At 39.1% G+C, this 16,454-nt stretch overlaps 1 protein-coding gene across 1 annotated transcript; it reads right to left on the reverse strand.

The window, feature by feature from the left end:
• Positions 1-325: 325 nt before the first annotated feature.
• LOC102395635 (prostaglandin F synthase 1-like) lies at positions 326-16,134 on the reverse strand. Its single transcript, XM_006078304.3, has 9 exons — positions 16,051-16,134; positions 12,395-12,562; positions 11,441-11,557; positions 10,521-10,598; positions 9,979-10,101; positions 7,229-7,338; positions 4,277-4,442; positions 2,676-2,758; positions 326-580 (listed from the first exon to the last, which is right to left on the reverse strand). The coding sequence occupies exons 1-9, from the start codon at positions 16,132-16,134 to the stop codon at positions 538-540; spliced, it is 972 nt and encodes a 323-aa protein (XP_006078366.2). The 3' UTR covers positions 326-537.
• Positions 16,135-16,454: the final 320 nt, after the last annotated feature.

Raw genomic sequence — 16,454 nt, forward strand, 5'->3', positions numbered from 1 at the left:
CTGTAAGAACTTGCAATAAATAGTAGAGAAAAAGAAAAAAAAAGTTAATTCCTTCTTGACCTTGTAAGGGCTCATATGACCCTCCATGATGATGCTTAGATCTGGATCTTTTCATGCAGAACCCTCTGTCTCAAAACCTTCCATACCTGTGCCTGACTTCTAGAGGACAGAACAGTTCTCAGAGCTTCCTGGGTTACAGTTCTCAAATTTGACTCGAATAAAATTTTCCATTTCTTTCTTAGGTCAACTGATGTATTTTTCCACAAAGGAAAACACACCAAAGTTATTAAATGGGTTAATCAGAGGTTATCTTTATTTTCTATCATTTCCCTTTTATTTTCCAAATATTTTGTTATCAGGAAAAACTAATATCCTTATTTTAAGTCTTTATTATTTCACAAAATGATTTTTTTTTAATAAAAACAAGCTTTCAAAAGTTCACACACTTCATTTGAACACCTCCACCAACTACAGAAATGCTCTTCACAGCCCTAGAAGCAAGAAATTCTAGTAGAATGCATGGTAGATATCTCATAGTTAATATTCTTCAGAATATGGATACTCAGGGTGATCGATAACACTGGAAGAGAAAGAAGAGTACTAATTTATTAAATCAGTCATGTTGTCATAGCGAGTATTACTCTGTGATGTGGTCACGATGGGCTAAAACTTGAAATCTACAAAACACGTCCCTCCTACTCCCCCAACAAGCACACATGCAGGTGTCTGCTCCATGTGCACACAGCATCTGCACGTCCAGTCCCAACATTCACGTGTGATATTCACTCCACAGTGACAGGCAGTTTGACTCAGGTTACAATTTATATGATAGCACAACACTTATGGTTAATTGTGGAGGTTATTCCAGTCCTGGGTGTAACTTTTGACCCAATATGATGAGAATAATCACAGTTAAAGAATTAGTTGCTCTTTTTTTCATACATCCATCAAAAAAAATTATCAAGCATCACTACCCCAATACAGGGTGCTTTCATTAAAGAATTTCCAATTTATTGAAGAGATACCAAGTACACTTAAATAATCATAACTACCAAATATGATTAACTGCTTTCTTAATTTATAATTTATGAGAACACTTGTTATTCATTTGTTAGTATTACTGCTATTTTCTGTTTTTCCTCATGTTCTGATTTTTCTTTCTAAATTTGTCCTTTTCTATTCGATTCATTAAAAAGTGTATTCTGAGAAAATTCATGTGCCAAGAGCTGTGTTGTTGACATAAAGTCACAAAGATAAATAAGTCTAGGCATTCAAGACTAAGGAGGGAGAACATAGATTTATACTTAAAATCTTTTGAGTACAGAAAAGTAGCTTTACACATGTTATTCCTTTATCATTTGTTTTCTTAGAATTATGATATAGCTTTACAAACAAGAAGGGGAGTTTTGAGATCTTTCATTTGAAAGTGTCTTCATTTTATCACTAATTTGTGTTCCCTTCTCTCTAAACTCCCTTCCAACTTCTCTCTCATTAGTCTTCAGGCTCTTCAATCCTGGGATCCTTCTGCAGTTTTAGCTGGAATTCTGCATTAGTAAATAAGTCAAAGTCCAGGAGGTGGAGGCTCCCCAGGGGATGGACCGTGATGGACAAAGGCTACAATGGGTTGAGTCCTGACTCAGGAAACCAGAAACCCAGATGATCTTACCTGGGTGTGTCCTGCTAAGGACACAGTGGTCACTCACTAGAGGGTCAGTTAAGCTCATGATCTACTGGTAATTCAGCTTTGTGAGACAACAAGGATGAGGGCATGGGAGTTGTAACAGGGGGAAAAGCCCAATGAAGAGATAAACATGACGTAAATGGATGGTGTCATGGAAAAGAAATGCCCTTTAGGGAGAAAATCTACCAGACTCTAGAAGGAAGGGGTGGAGGCAGGTCCAGTGTGAGTTCTCAGCACTGATGCATGTTGCCCTTCAAGGGCTCCCCTCCATAAAAACATTGACATGACATTTTACAATTGTGTTAGGATAAAAATGAATATGAGTTTCTCTGGTATCTCAGACTGTAAAGAATCTGCCTGCAATATGGGACACCAGGGTTCAATCCCTAGGTTGGGAAGATCCCCTGGAGGAGAGAATGGCAACTCACTCCAATATTCTTGCTTGGAGAATTCCATGAACAGAGGAACCTGGTGGGGCTATGGTCTATGGGGTCACAAAAGAGTCGGATACAACTGAACAACTAACACTTTCATTTTCAATTTCAAACATGAATATAATCCAGGACAGATTCATTATTACACAGTCACTATTAATCTGATCATTTCACCCAATTTTAAAAAGAATTAAATATGAACATTTTTTCATAGAGCTTTAAAGTGCTAGGCACTGTGCTGCATGTGTCTACTGGGTCCCTCAGCCCTGCGAGGTGGTACACCAGGCACAGTAATTAGGAGCACAAAGTAGTGAATTCACCACAATGTCAACTCTGGTGATTTTACTAATGGGCTGTCATGGGCTGCAATTACATTTCTATTGGTCAGAGACAGAACCCTGGAGGAAACCTCTGGTCTGAGGTCTACAGGAAGCATCTGGTTTACTCCTACACTGGAAATCAGAACTGTCTTCCTAGAATTAAGCTTTTAAAAATCCTCATTCCCCTGCTGACCTGCCTGTTGTAGTAAACAGTGTGTGAAACATCAGCAAGTCACTTACGGTAGAAATTCATAATATCTCATATTTCTATTGATGCCATTGATTGTTTCCATGTCTTCTGGAGTCAGTTCAAAGTCAAACACCTGGAAGGAAGGAAGAATAACATTAACTGCTCCTCCAAGGAGCCGGCCTCCCTCTCTGGACTGGAGGAGTTTCCATGAAGGGGACAAGAAGAGGGAACAGGGAAGCCGAGTCTGTCCTCAGCTTTCAGGTTAATAAGTCTGGGAGCCTCTGCTGAGTTCTCATCTCTCCTTCCTACACCTTCTCCTTCTCTGTCCACCTTACAAACATTACAGTACATCAGTCTTTCTAAGTGAATCACTTGAGACAGAAAACAAACTAAAATCCTCTTTATCCAAACACACAGTCTTTGGACACTCCAGACTGAGAACCTGCTCCCAGAAAAAATGGTGAGTCAGTTCTGAGCCCAGATATGAAGATTTTTCCCCATTCACTGATGAGGGGGCATAGTGCTGTGCTGAGATGAAGAACAGGTTAGTTGCCACAGTTAAGCCAAATATATATGAAAATGTATACAGAGAAGTGTTCAGGCTCCTCTGACAAGAGTCACATCCACCTGCTAAAGCAGAACTGCCGAGCTGTTCTGCACTGAACTGCAAATGCACGAGAGCCCAGCCAAGAGGACTCAAACAGCTGAGTGCAGGCTGTTTACCGAAGCACAGAATCAAGAGACACACATAACTGATCTCTGCATTAAATCTTGAAACTGGGGAGAGTTTCATGTACAGCTATGACTAAGGGTACAATGATGGTCTCCTACACACAAATCAAAAGACAACTCCGCAAAAATGGGCACAGTCTTGAACAGGAAATTTGCAAAAGCAGAAACTCAAGGAGATTAAATGCATGAAAGTGAAACATTAGTATTTAGGAAAATGCAAAACAAAACCACAATGATTTGTTAAGTTAAGGATCACTGCTGTAATTTGTATGCCCCCAAATTCACATGTTGGGACCTCCCCCCACTGAGATGGTATTACAAATGAGAGCCTTTGAGGGTGATTAGGTCATGATGGTGGAGCCCTCAAGAAGGAGATTTAAACAATATCATATTCATATAACATACTTGGGAGAGCTCTGATGTCCCCTCCATCATGTTAAGATACAAGGGAAAGCCTGTGACCTGGAGGAGGGCCCTCACTTGATCACACAGGCACCCTGACCTCAGATCTTCAGCTTTAGAACTGTGAGAAACAAATTTCAGTTGTTTCTAAGCCACCCGATCTTAAGTATTTTGTTAGAGCAGCCTAAATGGCCTACAAAAATCAAATAATGTAATTTTGTCAATTGAGAATGAAGAAAATAAGATGTTATTTGTACAAGGTGACAGAATAAATTGACACAGTGTTGGAACTAAAATCTCAATTTTCTGTCCAACCTGAACCCTCTCCAGCCATACCACCTCTCTTGTTGCCACAGCAGGAGGAGAAAACCATCAGAAACACACACAAGGCATTCATGCACAAAGAAAAACAGGTAACTTGTCTTGACTCAAGGATAGTCTGAGAGCTGGACAAAGAATGACCCTTGTGAAGGATACTGCTTAGGAGCCCTCTGCCCACAGCCCCACTTATCATCACCTGTATGTTCTCTTTGATCCTCTTCTTGTTGTAACTCTTGGCCAGAACCACAACCCCACGTTGTATCTGGTAGCGAAGGGCAACCAGAGCTGGGGTCTGCTTGTGCTTTTCGGCAATGGCACAAAGAACCGTGTCCTCCAAGAGAATAGGGTAGTTTGGGTTCACCCTGGAAAGAAATTCAGAAATGCTGAGGAGTTGAAACTGAATACTTAGTTTCTAAGGAGGCTTTTCAAACAGATAAAGTAGGTCTACTCTAGACCAGTGTTTCTCAAAGTGTGGTCGAGGGACCAGAAGCATCAGTATCACCTGGAATCTTGTTAGAAATACAAATTCTATGGCTTAGCTGAAGACAAACTGAATCAGAATCTCAACTGTGTCATTTCCCAATCTGCATTTACAAAGTTCTCCCAGTCATTTGGATGCATGCTTGAGCTGAGACCAGTACTGCCAAACTTGTGGATTTTTTCTTTTTTCTGTTTTACTTCTCAGTGGTTATTTTTCTTAATAATCATAGCTCTAAAATAAGTACAAGGGCAAGAAAATAAAAAGAGATGGAGACAGGGAAATGTTTTTTGTTTTTAATTTTCACTTTTCTGAAGTGTTGATAAAAATTGAGTAGTCTAAAAATGAGATTTCATCATTATTTGCATTGTGCAATACTCCTACAAACAAATTTTCACTAAAATGATTCAATTTGTGATTTTTTTTTGATCATCATAGATCTGGATTGTTGTTCAGTCACTCAGTCATGTCTGCCTATTTGCGCCCCATGGACTGCAGCACGCCAGGCTTATCTGTCCTTCACTATCTCCCGGAGCTTGCTCAAAGTCATGTCCATTGAGTCAGTTATCCATCCCACCATCTTATCTTCTGTCATCCCATTCGCCTCCTGCTTTCAATCTTTCCCAGAATCAAGGTCTTTTCTAATGAGTTGGTTCTTCGCATCATATGGCCAAAGTATTGGAGCTTCAGTCAGCATTAGTCCTTCTAATGAATATTCAGGACTGAGTTCCTTTAGGATTGACTGGTTTGATCTCCTTGCAGTGCCTGGGAGGTACATTTCTTGTCCTGATTTTAGATATAAGGTGAGGGAGACTGGAAACTTTTATTACTAGCACCATGTTCATTTGTTAAAAAATAAGTAAGTCATGACTTAAGCTTATCTCTTAAGTGTTCAATGCAGAGACACTTGCATTAAAATCTACATACAACAAGACACATGAAATGTAAAAAAAAAAATCAATTTGGCTTGTGATTGTAAGACAAAACAGAAAGATTATGTCCCATTTCTCTTCTCTTCCCATCAGTTAAATGTTATCTCCAGAGCACTGCGTTCAGTTCAGTTCAGTCACTCAGTCGTGTCCGACTCTGCGACCCCATGGACTGCAGCATGCCATTCCTCCGTGTCCATCACCAACTCCTGGAGTTTACTCAAACTCATGTCTATTGAGTTAGTGATGCCATCCAACCATCTCATCTGTCATCCCCTTCTCCTCCTGTCTTCAATCTTTCCTAGCATCAGGGTCTTTTCCAGTGAGTCAGTTCTTTGAATCAGGCGGCCAAAGGATTTGAGTTTCAGCTTCAGCATTAGTCCTTCCAATTAATATTCAGGATTGATTTCCTTTAGGATTTACTGGTTGGATCTCCTTGCAGTCCAAGCGACTCTCAGGAGTCTTCTCCAACACCACAGTTCAAAAGTATCAATTCTTTGGTGCTCAGCTTTCTTTACAGTCCAACTCTCACATCCATACATCACCACGGGAAAAACCAGAGCTTTGACTAGATGGACCTTTGTTGGAGAAGTAATGTCTCTGCTTTTTAACATTCTGTCTAGGTTGGTCATAGCTTGTCTTCCAAGGAGCAAGGGTCTTTTAATTTCATGGCTGCAGTCACCATCTGCAGTGATTTTGGAGCCCCCCAAAATAAAGACTTTTAGTGTTTCTATTGTTTCCCCATCTATTTGCCATGATGTGATGGGACCGGATGACATGATCTTAGTTTTTTGAATGTTGAGCTTTAAGCCAACTTTTTAACTCTCCTCTTTCACTTTCATCAAGAGGCTCTTTAGTTCTTCTTCACTTTCTGCCATAAGAGTGGTATCATCTGAGGTTATTGATATTTTCCCCAGCAATCTTGATTCCAGCTTGTGCTTCATCCAACCCAGCATTCCGCATGATGTACTCTGCATATAGATTAAATAAGCAGGGTGACAATATACAGGCTTGATGTACTCTTTTACTGATTTGGAACCATTCTTTTGTTCCATGTACAGCTCTAACTGTTGCTTCTTGACCTGCTTACAGATTTCTCAGTAGGCAGCTCATGTGGTCTGGTATTCCCATCTCTTTAAGAATTTTCCAAGTGTTGTGATCCACACAGTCAAAAGCTTTGGTGTAGTCAATAAAGCAGAAGTAGATGTTTTTCTGGAATTCTCTTGCTTTTTCGATGATCCAGAGGATGTTGGCAATTTGATCTCTGGTGCCTTCTGTCTTTTCTAAATCCAGCTTGAACATCTGGAAGTTCATGTACTGTTGAAGCTTAGCTTGGAGAATTTTGAACATTACTTTGCTAGCATGTGAAATGAGTGCAATTGTGAGGTAGTTTGAACATTCTTTGGCATTGCCTTTCTTTGAGACTGGAATGAAAACAGACCTTTTCCACTCCTGTGGAACCCCATGAACAGTATGAAAAAAAAGCACTGTGTACATTATTATAAAAATATTTTCTCAAAATTTGAGTTTTATGGACTTCCCTGGTTGTCCAGTGATTAAGACTTCATCTTCCAGTTCAGGGGTTGAGGGTTTGATCTTTGGTCAGGGAGCTAAGATCCCATATGCCTTGAAGCCCAAAAACCAAAACATAAAACAGAAACAGTATTGTGACAAATTCAGTAAAGACTTAAAAAAATTGATTTTCAGAGTAACTGCCTGTGGCCTTCAGTAATGTTCATACCATTTTGATGACCGCTGGGCCCCCAGAGCACCATAGGCAACCAGGACAATATCGTGTGACTTGCAGAACTCCAGCAGCTTGCTCTGGTTGAGATAAGGGTGACATTCCACCTGTAGAGTGCCAACAGAGAAGAGTTGTCAAGTTACATGAAAAGGTAATATGTCAGAGGAAGCGTAAAAGTAAAAAATTACATATGCTAAAGAAAAAAACACCTGCGCAAATCAAATTACAACTGGAAACATCAACCTCAATAATGATTAAAAAAAAAAGTTTATCTCTGTTCCCTGAGAAGATTAAAAAATAATAATAATTCCTGAGAACAAGCAACTCTAGGAACCAGATCTTGGTTACTAAATACCACTGAACTCCACCAAGACATATGTCTAATTCCAGATTGGAGACAGAAAAAGAGCTGTTAGAATCTTGGAACTATAGGACCTAGTGTGATGGGAGGGGATCTAGTGTGATGGGAGAGGGAGGTCCCACTGGTGGCATTTGGGTAAACTTGAGCATCAAAAAGAATTATGAGTGAAAACAAATGTAGCACACAGAGTAAATAAAAATCCCTGAGGCTCTAGTGATGAGAGCAGGAGAAAGAACAAAAGTATTTTCCTCCATGGATGGTGAGTATTACAATAAATCCTTTCTCAGAAACTGACAATTAATGGGAAGGAGTTAAGTTTTTACCCTGTCTTACAGGAATAAGTGCATTTTATGTTGACTTAATGAAGGAATTTTGTCTTTACAATAAAATGTTAGGTCAGAAGATGAAAAATATTGCTTAAAATGGAAAATATTGAAAAATATCCCAATGAAATAATTAATGCATGTGGGAGTCATTGAAGGATTCTCAACCGTTTTGTGAAAATTTGGGGGAAATCGAAATTCCCCTGATGAAAGTTATTATCCGAAAGATGACTAGATAATTTCAACAGGAAAGTACACACTTCCAAACAAAAATCTAGCTACCAGTAGTTTTACCAGGAGAACAAAACACCACTATTCACAGAAGGACAACTTGTCATCACATGCTTCCTACTCGGGTGTATGTGAGAGGCACACACACAAAGGACACCCACGGCTGATTCATGTGAATGTATGGCAAAAACCACCATAATACTGTAAAGTAACCAGCCTCCAGTTAAAATAAATTAAAAAAAATAAAGATTTATGGAGAATGGAAAAATAAAAGGACGTTTTCTTGTCAAATGTAGTAAGGAGTTCAGATTTAACTACTAATTTACATAAACTAGAACCAGACAAACAAGTTAATCAATGTCACAAAGTAATGATGATAAATACAGCTTGTTTGTTGGGAACTTGTCTCGCTATCTTCATGACATAATGATTGAGTGACGATTCTAGGTTAAAACCATGAAAAATATGACTCAAAGTGACATGTGAACCATATCAGATCCAGGTTGTCAAAACATAATATATATATTTATTATATAAATCCATAGAATTAAATTATATATATATTTATATTTATATATATATATACACACACACACTATTGTATCCTTAACTGTTCTAATATCTGAAATTTTTCACAATAAAAACATGGAAGTAAAACTGATACCAGAATCACATTAATTTCTTAACTTTTATAACTAAAATATATATATATATATATATATATTTCTTGAATTGTGTAAGCTACACTTTCCATATAAGATTCTTTTTCTTTGACTCCAACTTGTAACTTAAAGACATTATGGTATGTACGAAATAAGACTGTTGCAGAAGGGTGAAGATTACATGACATATGTATCACTTCTCCGGTATATGTCATATCTAGATCTGTCAAACTTAGAATTAAACAGCAGAGAGATGGTCACCAGGGGCTGGGAGGAGGGGGGAATCTGGAATTGATAAGCATGATGTGAAGTCTCAATTATACAAGTTGAATGAATTTTAGATCTGCTTCCAACACTGTCCCTATAATAAACAACACTGTATTGCATTATATGAATACTTTAAAACTTGCTATGAGGTTAGGTCTCATGGTCTTCTTTTACCACAATAAGGTAAAAAATAGAACCAAAAAAAGTTCGAGAACAGAAACAGACATAGAAAAGTGAGTTTAATCAGTTAATTTTGTGATGGACATTGATGGGAGAATCAGCCCAAGCTTGAGTAAATCACAAGGTGTGCTCTACGATTGAGTAAGTATTCCTGAATGAATATTTCATCAGTGGTTAGTATCACCATAAGCCTTTAACTTTATCCATCAAACTTGATGAACTTTAATAGCCTCCAGCAAACTTAGTTGAAGACCCATAAATGCAGAGAAACCAAGACAAAGGATTCAGGCATTCAAACTCCACACAAACTCTTAACACCCATCTCAGCTGATTTTTCTCTTTGTTTACTTCCTGTTCCATGTTTCCTTAATGTACATAGTTCCCTCCAAGACACTTTGTGACATCTGATTTCAGGTCATGCTTTAAGTTCAGGGGAAAAACCCCTTCCTCTAAGTTCTGGGTGTTAAGTCTAACTCCTTTTCACTTCCCTCAGTTCCTACCCACAATTTAGTAGGAAGCTCTCCCCGCCTTTTCCACCCAGACTTTATCAGTCAGAGATACTGTTATGGATTCTATTCACACTGTCCAGACAGAGGCTCTGCTCTCTAGAATCCTATGTCCACAAAGGTCAAATGAACAGGAGGGAAGGCCAGACAGACATCTGGCTCCAGTGTAAGAAGGAGATTGTGAAGAGCAAGAGGGAGAGGAGTCAAGTCTGCTCACCTGGTTGCAGACGGGCTTGTACTTGAGCCCTGGCTTGTTCAGAATCTTCTCCAGCTGCTTGTGGTTGAAGTTGGACACCCCGATAGACTTGGTCAGCCCTGCATCCTTACACTTCTCCAGGGCCTGGGAGGAAGGGGTGGTGAACAGTCATGAACAGTCACTTGGAATGGGCAATAAAACAAGGTTAATGGCTGAAAAAAAAAATTGTTAAAAGTGTCTCTTGTCAAAAATTAGCATTGATTATAAGGAAGAAAAAAGTGGAAAAGTTCATGACACAGGAAGAATTACAGTTAGAAAAACCCTGGAGAAGACATAATACATGGAAAAAAATAGATGCCTATGTTACCATCCCAAATTCTTCTCCACTGTTCTTCTCTGTGAACATTTCAGCAATGGTTTCCTCCCCACAACCCCAGCATCCCAGCCCTTAGATTCATGAACTGCTGAGTCTGATGGTCCACAGCCCATTCTCAAAGGTGGAAGAAATGAGGAGGTTCCCTATCTCCTGGCTCCTCCCCTGGTTTTCTCTTCCCTGGACTCACTTCCCACGTGTGACGGAGATCCACTGAGTCAAGTATCAGTTTTCCATCTTCATCTGTTGGCAAAATTTCCTCCCCTGGCTGGAATAGAAGCAGTCATTTTAGAGATGTTACAAAACAATTTCCCCACACTTAGCCAAACAGCCAGGCACGTCTAGGACCAGGGCATCAAACCTCTATGAGGTAGGTTTACAACATTCTAGATACTAACATTTGCAAAGTGCTTTACAAATGGAGTTTTGAGAAATGTGTTTAGAAGGCAATTTTCCACTAATCTCTTACACTTATGTTTTGATAAATACAATTTTCCTACATTCTAATGGGGACTGTCAATGACTTACTTGAATTTTTTTCTGCATCTTTTACTTTCCTCTTGCAAAATACCTCCATTGCACTGGGAGTGACTGTAAGCTATGCCTTACTTCTGGCATTAAAATTGCAAACTTGACCTGAGCTAAATATCAGACTTCCTTTTCCCTTTGAGCATCAGGTGCCCTAGGGCAGACATATGAACCAGCAAGGCTCTCCTTAGGTTGATATGGAGTGTGGAAGATCTAGACATGCTCTCAAATGTTCATGGCCATGAGCCTTGAGGCCCCCAAGGCCATATTTGCCACCGATCAAAAATGTTCAGTGAAAATAAAACAAACCAAGAGTAATGCCATGATTTTGCCATGATAAGAGATAGAAAAATGGACCCATTTCTAAGAATACTGCAACTCAACTTTCCTCAGTGTAGAGTACACCCTGCACTGTACTATGAAAAATACTTAAGTACTATGGAAAAAGTACTATGAAAAATCTTAAGTACTTAAGTATTATGAAAAAAAGTACTATGAAAAATCTTAAGCCAACCATTCATGGAAGCTGATAGACATTGTGACACATGAAATAAGATAGAGGTGATCACACAAATTGCCAACCTTCAGAGGCACTGGAGTATGAATAAGATAGAGATCAACATAGTCCAGTTGAAGGCTTTTCAATGACTTTTCCAAGGCTGATTGGACCAACTCTGGTTGAAGGGATGTGGACCAAAGCTGCAGAGGTTAAATAATAGAAGTTATGTTAAATGAAGGCAGTAGGTCATTTTGTTTGTCTTGTTTCATTTAATGATTAAACATTTTTATTGCTTAGAAATGGATAACCACTGGGAAAAATGCTCCTTTTTTTCTTGAGTTCCATTTTTTATCTAACCCACCCATGCAAACTTTATTATTTGACTGAATTTATCATCAGTACATCATTCATAATAGAATAAAATTAATCAAGATAAATAACATTATAAAATAATTACCATGCCTATCATCTGAATTGTGTTTAATAGAGCATAAAAGCACAAACTTAGTCTAATTCAATCAATCAGTTCTCTCAGAATTAATTAGCATTTTGTTTACATAACTGTAGAAAAAAAAGTATTTTGAACATATTAACATGAGCAGAACATAATTCAAGACACTTTGGCTAGATCTTGTGGAATATACAAAATCCCTCTCCTAATGTTCTCTCTTACTCTTAGAGTTGAGAACTGAAATTCAGAATGTGAAGAAATTTGAGAAACTCACCCAGATGATAAGGAAAGCTATAATCTATTCACATTTCTGTATGAATCCTTAGACCATACTAAATCACACTCCTCTGGTCTAGGCTCAGAGAAGGAAAGTGACTTTAAAATTTGAACAGAGCAGTGAAGAAAAAGTCAGTATCACTTTCTATTTTTGGGCGGGGGAAGAGGAAACTACATTTAACATATAAATATGTGTGGAAAGAAAGCTGTATCAGTAAACAACATTCACCTAATTACTGATCCTATTACATAATTATCACCTGCATACAACTAGTTGTGCACATGTGCACACACACAACACACGAATCACCTTTGAAGTGCAGAATATGTCTTCTCTCTTCACAGTGCCATCGGCAATCTTGCTTTGAATGGCTTGGCCAACCTGCTCTTCATTTCTGTACGCATGAGCACTGTCAATGTGGCGGAACCCAACCTCTATAGCGAATTTGGTGACCTCCAGAGCTTCTGTCTTAGGAACCTACATAAGCAACAAAGGTAGAATTGAACATCCCCATGATTAAGAAATTGCTGAGCCACAAGCTTCGATCTTTCCAATAATCAACTTTTCTTTGTGCTTTTGGTTCATTCTGCATGTGTGGTGATGAACCCATGACAGTTTTCCTGAACTTTCCTGGTCAGTGATTAAATGGATGACCAGGAACCCTTCAATCCCAGGCGATCAGTGGTTGATCACAGGTATCAGACGACCCCAAGAAAAACTCCAGATTCAGTGATTTTCTGGAAAAAATTGTAAGACTTAGCATAAAGTTGTATTCATGGATACAATTTATAGTGTGAGATGCTTGAAGCAAAATCCACAAAGGTATAAAGTACCTGGTAAAAGCATCAAGAAAGGAGTATGTCAAGGCTGTATATTGTCACCCTGCTTATGTAACATATGCAAAGTACATCATGCAAAATGCTGGCCTGCATGAAGCACAAGCTGGAATCAAGACTGCCAGGAGAAATATCAATAAACTCAGATATGCAGATGACACCACCCTTAAGGTAGAAAGTGAAGAGGAACTAAAGAACGTCTTGATGAAAGTGAAAGAGAAGAGTGAAAAAGCTGGCTTAAAATTCAACATTCAAAAAGTCAAGATCATGGCATCCGATCCCAACACTGCATGGCAAATAGATGGAGAAACAATGGAAATAGTCAGAGACTTTATTTTCTTGGGCTCCAAAATCACTGCAGATGGTGACTGCAGCCATGAAATTTAAAAAAAGCTTGCTTCTTGGAAGAAAAGCTATGACCAATGTACATAACATATTAAAAATCAGAGACATTACTTTGCCAGCAAAGGTCTGTCTAATCAAAGCTCTGGTTTTTCCAGTAGTCATGTATGGATGTGAGAGTTGGACTATAAAGAAAGCTGAGTGCAGAAGAATCGATGCTTTTGAACTATGGTGTTGGAGAAGACTCTTGAGTCCCTTGGACTGCAAGGAGATCAAACCAGTCCATCCTAAAGAAAATCAGTCCTGAATATTCATTGGAGGGACTGATGTTGCAGCTGAAACTCCAATATTTTGGCCACCTGATGTGAAGAATAGACTCATTGGAAAAGACCCTGATGTTGGGAAAGATTGAAGGTAGGAGGAGAAGGGGACAACAGAGGATGAGAAAGTTGGATGGCATCACTGACTTGATGGACATGAGTTTGAGTAAGCTCCAGGAGTTGGTGATGGACAGGGAAGCCAGGCGTGCTGCAGTCCATGGGTTCCAAAGAGTTGGACACGACTGAGCAACTGAACTGGGCTGAAAAGCATCAAGAAACCAGGTGAAAGCTTCTGGGACCTCTGTCTACCAGTGAAGCCACATAGAATACACCAAATAAAATCTGCATGTATTCAAGTTTTACAAACCAATGTTCTCATATAATTATCCATTGTTAATGACTAACACAATCAAGCTAATAACAGATCTGTCACCTCATATGGATAACTTTTGGCTGTGGGGAGAATACTTAATATCTAGTCTCTTAGCAAATCTCATGAATACAATCCATTTTTTAAACTATAGTTACCACGCTCTACATTACATCTCAGAACTTATCTTATAACTGAAGGTCTGTATCCTTGACCATTATCTTGCCATTTTCCCCAGCATGTACTCAGTTTCTGGTCACCATTCCTCTACTCTCTGCTTCTGAGTTTCACTTTTTTAGATTCCACCAACAAAGAGATCAGGCAGTATTTGTCTTCCTACTTCTGGCTTATTTCATTTAGTTTAATATTGTCCAGTTTCCTCCATGTTGTTGCAAGTGGCAAAAGGATAACTTCTTTTATAAAGGCTGAATAATATTCCATTTATTTTTATGTGACTTAGAATCCTTCCTTTTTCAAGGAGGTAGATCCTTGGTCTAATTGCCCTCTTTTGGCTCTAGTCCCTGTTTTCCTTAAATGCAGGGGCATTCAGGGATGTACTGAGTAATGAACCAGTGAGCTTCAAAAATAGCCTAAACCCTTCCCTCCCCTCAGTCCACTTTGCTCTACAAAGCAAACAAGCACTGTCTTCTATCTCCAAAGTATTTCTGAATATTTCCTTCTGTTTTGTAGATGAAAAAAGTGGGACTCAAAGTTTAAGGACCAGTTCCTCATCACAACCACATACTCTTTTTTTTTTTAATTTAAATTTATTTATTTTAATTGGAGGCTAATTATAATATTGTATTGGTTTTGCCATACATCAACATGAATCCGCCATGGGTGTACATGTGTTCCCCATCCTGAATCCCCCTCCCACCTCCCTCCTTGTACCATCCCTCTGGGTCATCCCAGTGCACCAGCCCCAAGCATCCTGTATCCTGCATCGAACCTGGACAGGCCATTTGTTTCTTATATGATATTATACATGTTTCAATGCCATTCTCCCAAATCATCCCACCCTGTCCCTCTCCCACAGAGTCCAAAAAACTGTTCTATACATCTGTGTCTCTTTTGCTGTCTTGCATACAGGGTTATCGTTACCAACTTTCTAAATTCCATATATATGTGTTAGTATACTGTATTGGTGTTTTTCTTTCTGGCTTACTTCACTCTGTATAATAGGCTCCAGTTTCATCCACCTCATTAGAACAGATTCAAATGTATTCTTTTTAATGGCTGAGTAATAGTTCATTGTGTATATGTACCACAGCTTTCTTATCCATTCATCTGCTGATGGACATCTAGGTTGCTTCCACATCCTGGCTATTATAAACAGTGTTGCAATAAACATTGAGGTACCACATACCACATACTCTTAAGGAAAAGATGGGCAGCCAGTTTTCTGGCTTCCAGTCTAGAGTCTTGTCCACTAGGCTCTCATATGCACAAGGGCTGAAGAGTATAGTAAAAATAAAATACAAACCCTACAATTGAAATCTTTCCTGAAAGAGTGTAGCTTATCCCCTCTAATGAAGCTATACTTTCCATTAGAATAAGTTTCCAAGCAGAAACAGAAGTACAGGTCAAAACACAACTGGAGTGTTTCTTGCCTGGCACTGAGCAGGTATTTCACAATAGAAAAGCAATTCTCTCCCATTAGTTTTCAGTCACCTCATCTTCAGGATCTTCCACCTCAAATACTTCTCTGGGTCATGTGTTTTTGGAAGAAGGAAAGGATTCTGGAATTAATGAAACATACAGAGAAAACCCCACCATTACAATGCTCCTCAAAGCAAAGCAGCTGACAGTCAGCGTTCTTGACAGCCGAGTCTCACCTCTTATGCCAAGGTGGGAAAGAGATGGAAACTGCAGGGGAACCCAGAGTAATCTGCAGGTGAGCACAGCCTCAGACCCTGATGCAGGGTAGAGACTGGATGCTCTCTCCTCTTTCACAGGGCATGGTTCTAGCCTGGTTAGTGGAACCACGTGATCCTCCCAGAGTCACACAGGAGCTCAGTGCTTGACAACCAAAGTCCCCTTCCTCTCATGTTACATCCACTTACTATTTATATCTCAACCCCAAACCACTACTCTTACCTCCTCAGGTGCATAGGTTCCAAATCCCAGGATAGGAATGAAGTGGCCATCATTAAGCTTCACCCTCTGGCATTGGGTTTCCATTGCCTGTTGCTCCTCTGGGTAAGCAGACTGATTTTTTTTCTTCTGCCTTCACAGGTTATATGTAATAGGAAGGTAACGCCCCAGCTGCACTGTCCAATGTTAGCAGATACATTGTAGGAGGAGCATGAGTAAATCAGTTCCCATGGAGTAAGAAGAGAATTAAAGCCAGTTAACTTTCTTGGTTTTTTTAATCAGTATAATCTTAGGATACATTTTGATGAGGTTGGCTGAACAAGTATTAACTGTATGTTAGACTAGAAACTTCCACATAGCAATCTTTTTTCATTTTTCTAAGTATGAAGCTGAATCTTACAGTACAA

This window comes from Bubalus bubalis, chromosome 14 (genome assembly GCF_019923935.1).
Source record: "Bubalus bubalis isolate 160015118507 breed Murrah chromosome 14, NDDB_SH_1, whole genome shotgun sequence".
NCBI classification, from domain to species: domain Eukaryota; kingdom Metazoa; phylum Chordata; class Mammalia; order Artiodactyla; family Bovidae; genus Bubalus; species Bubalus bubalis.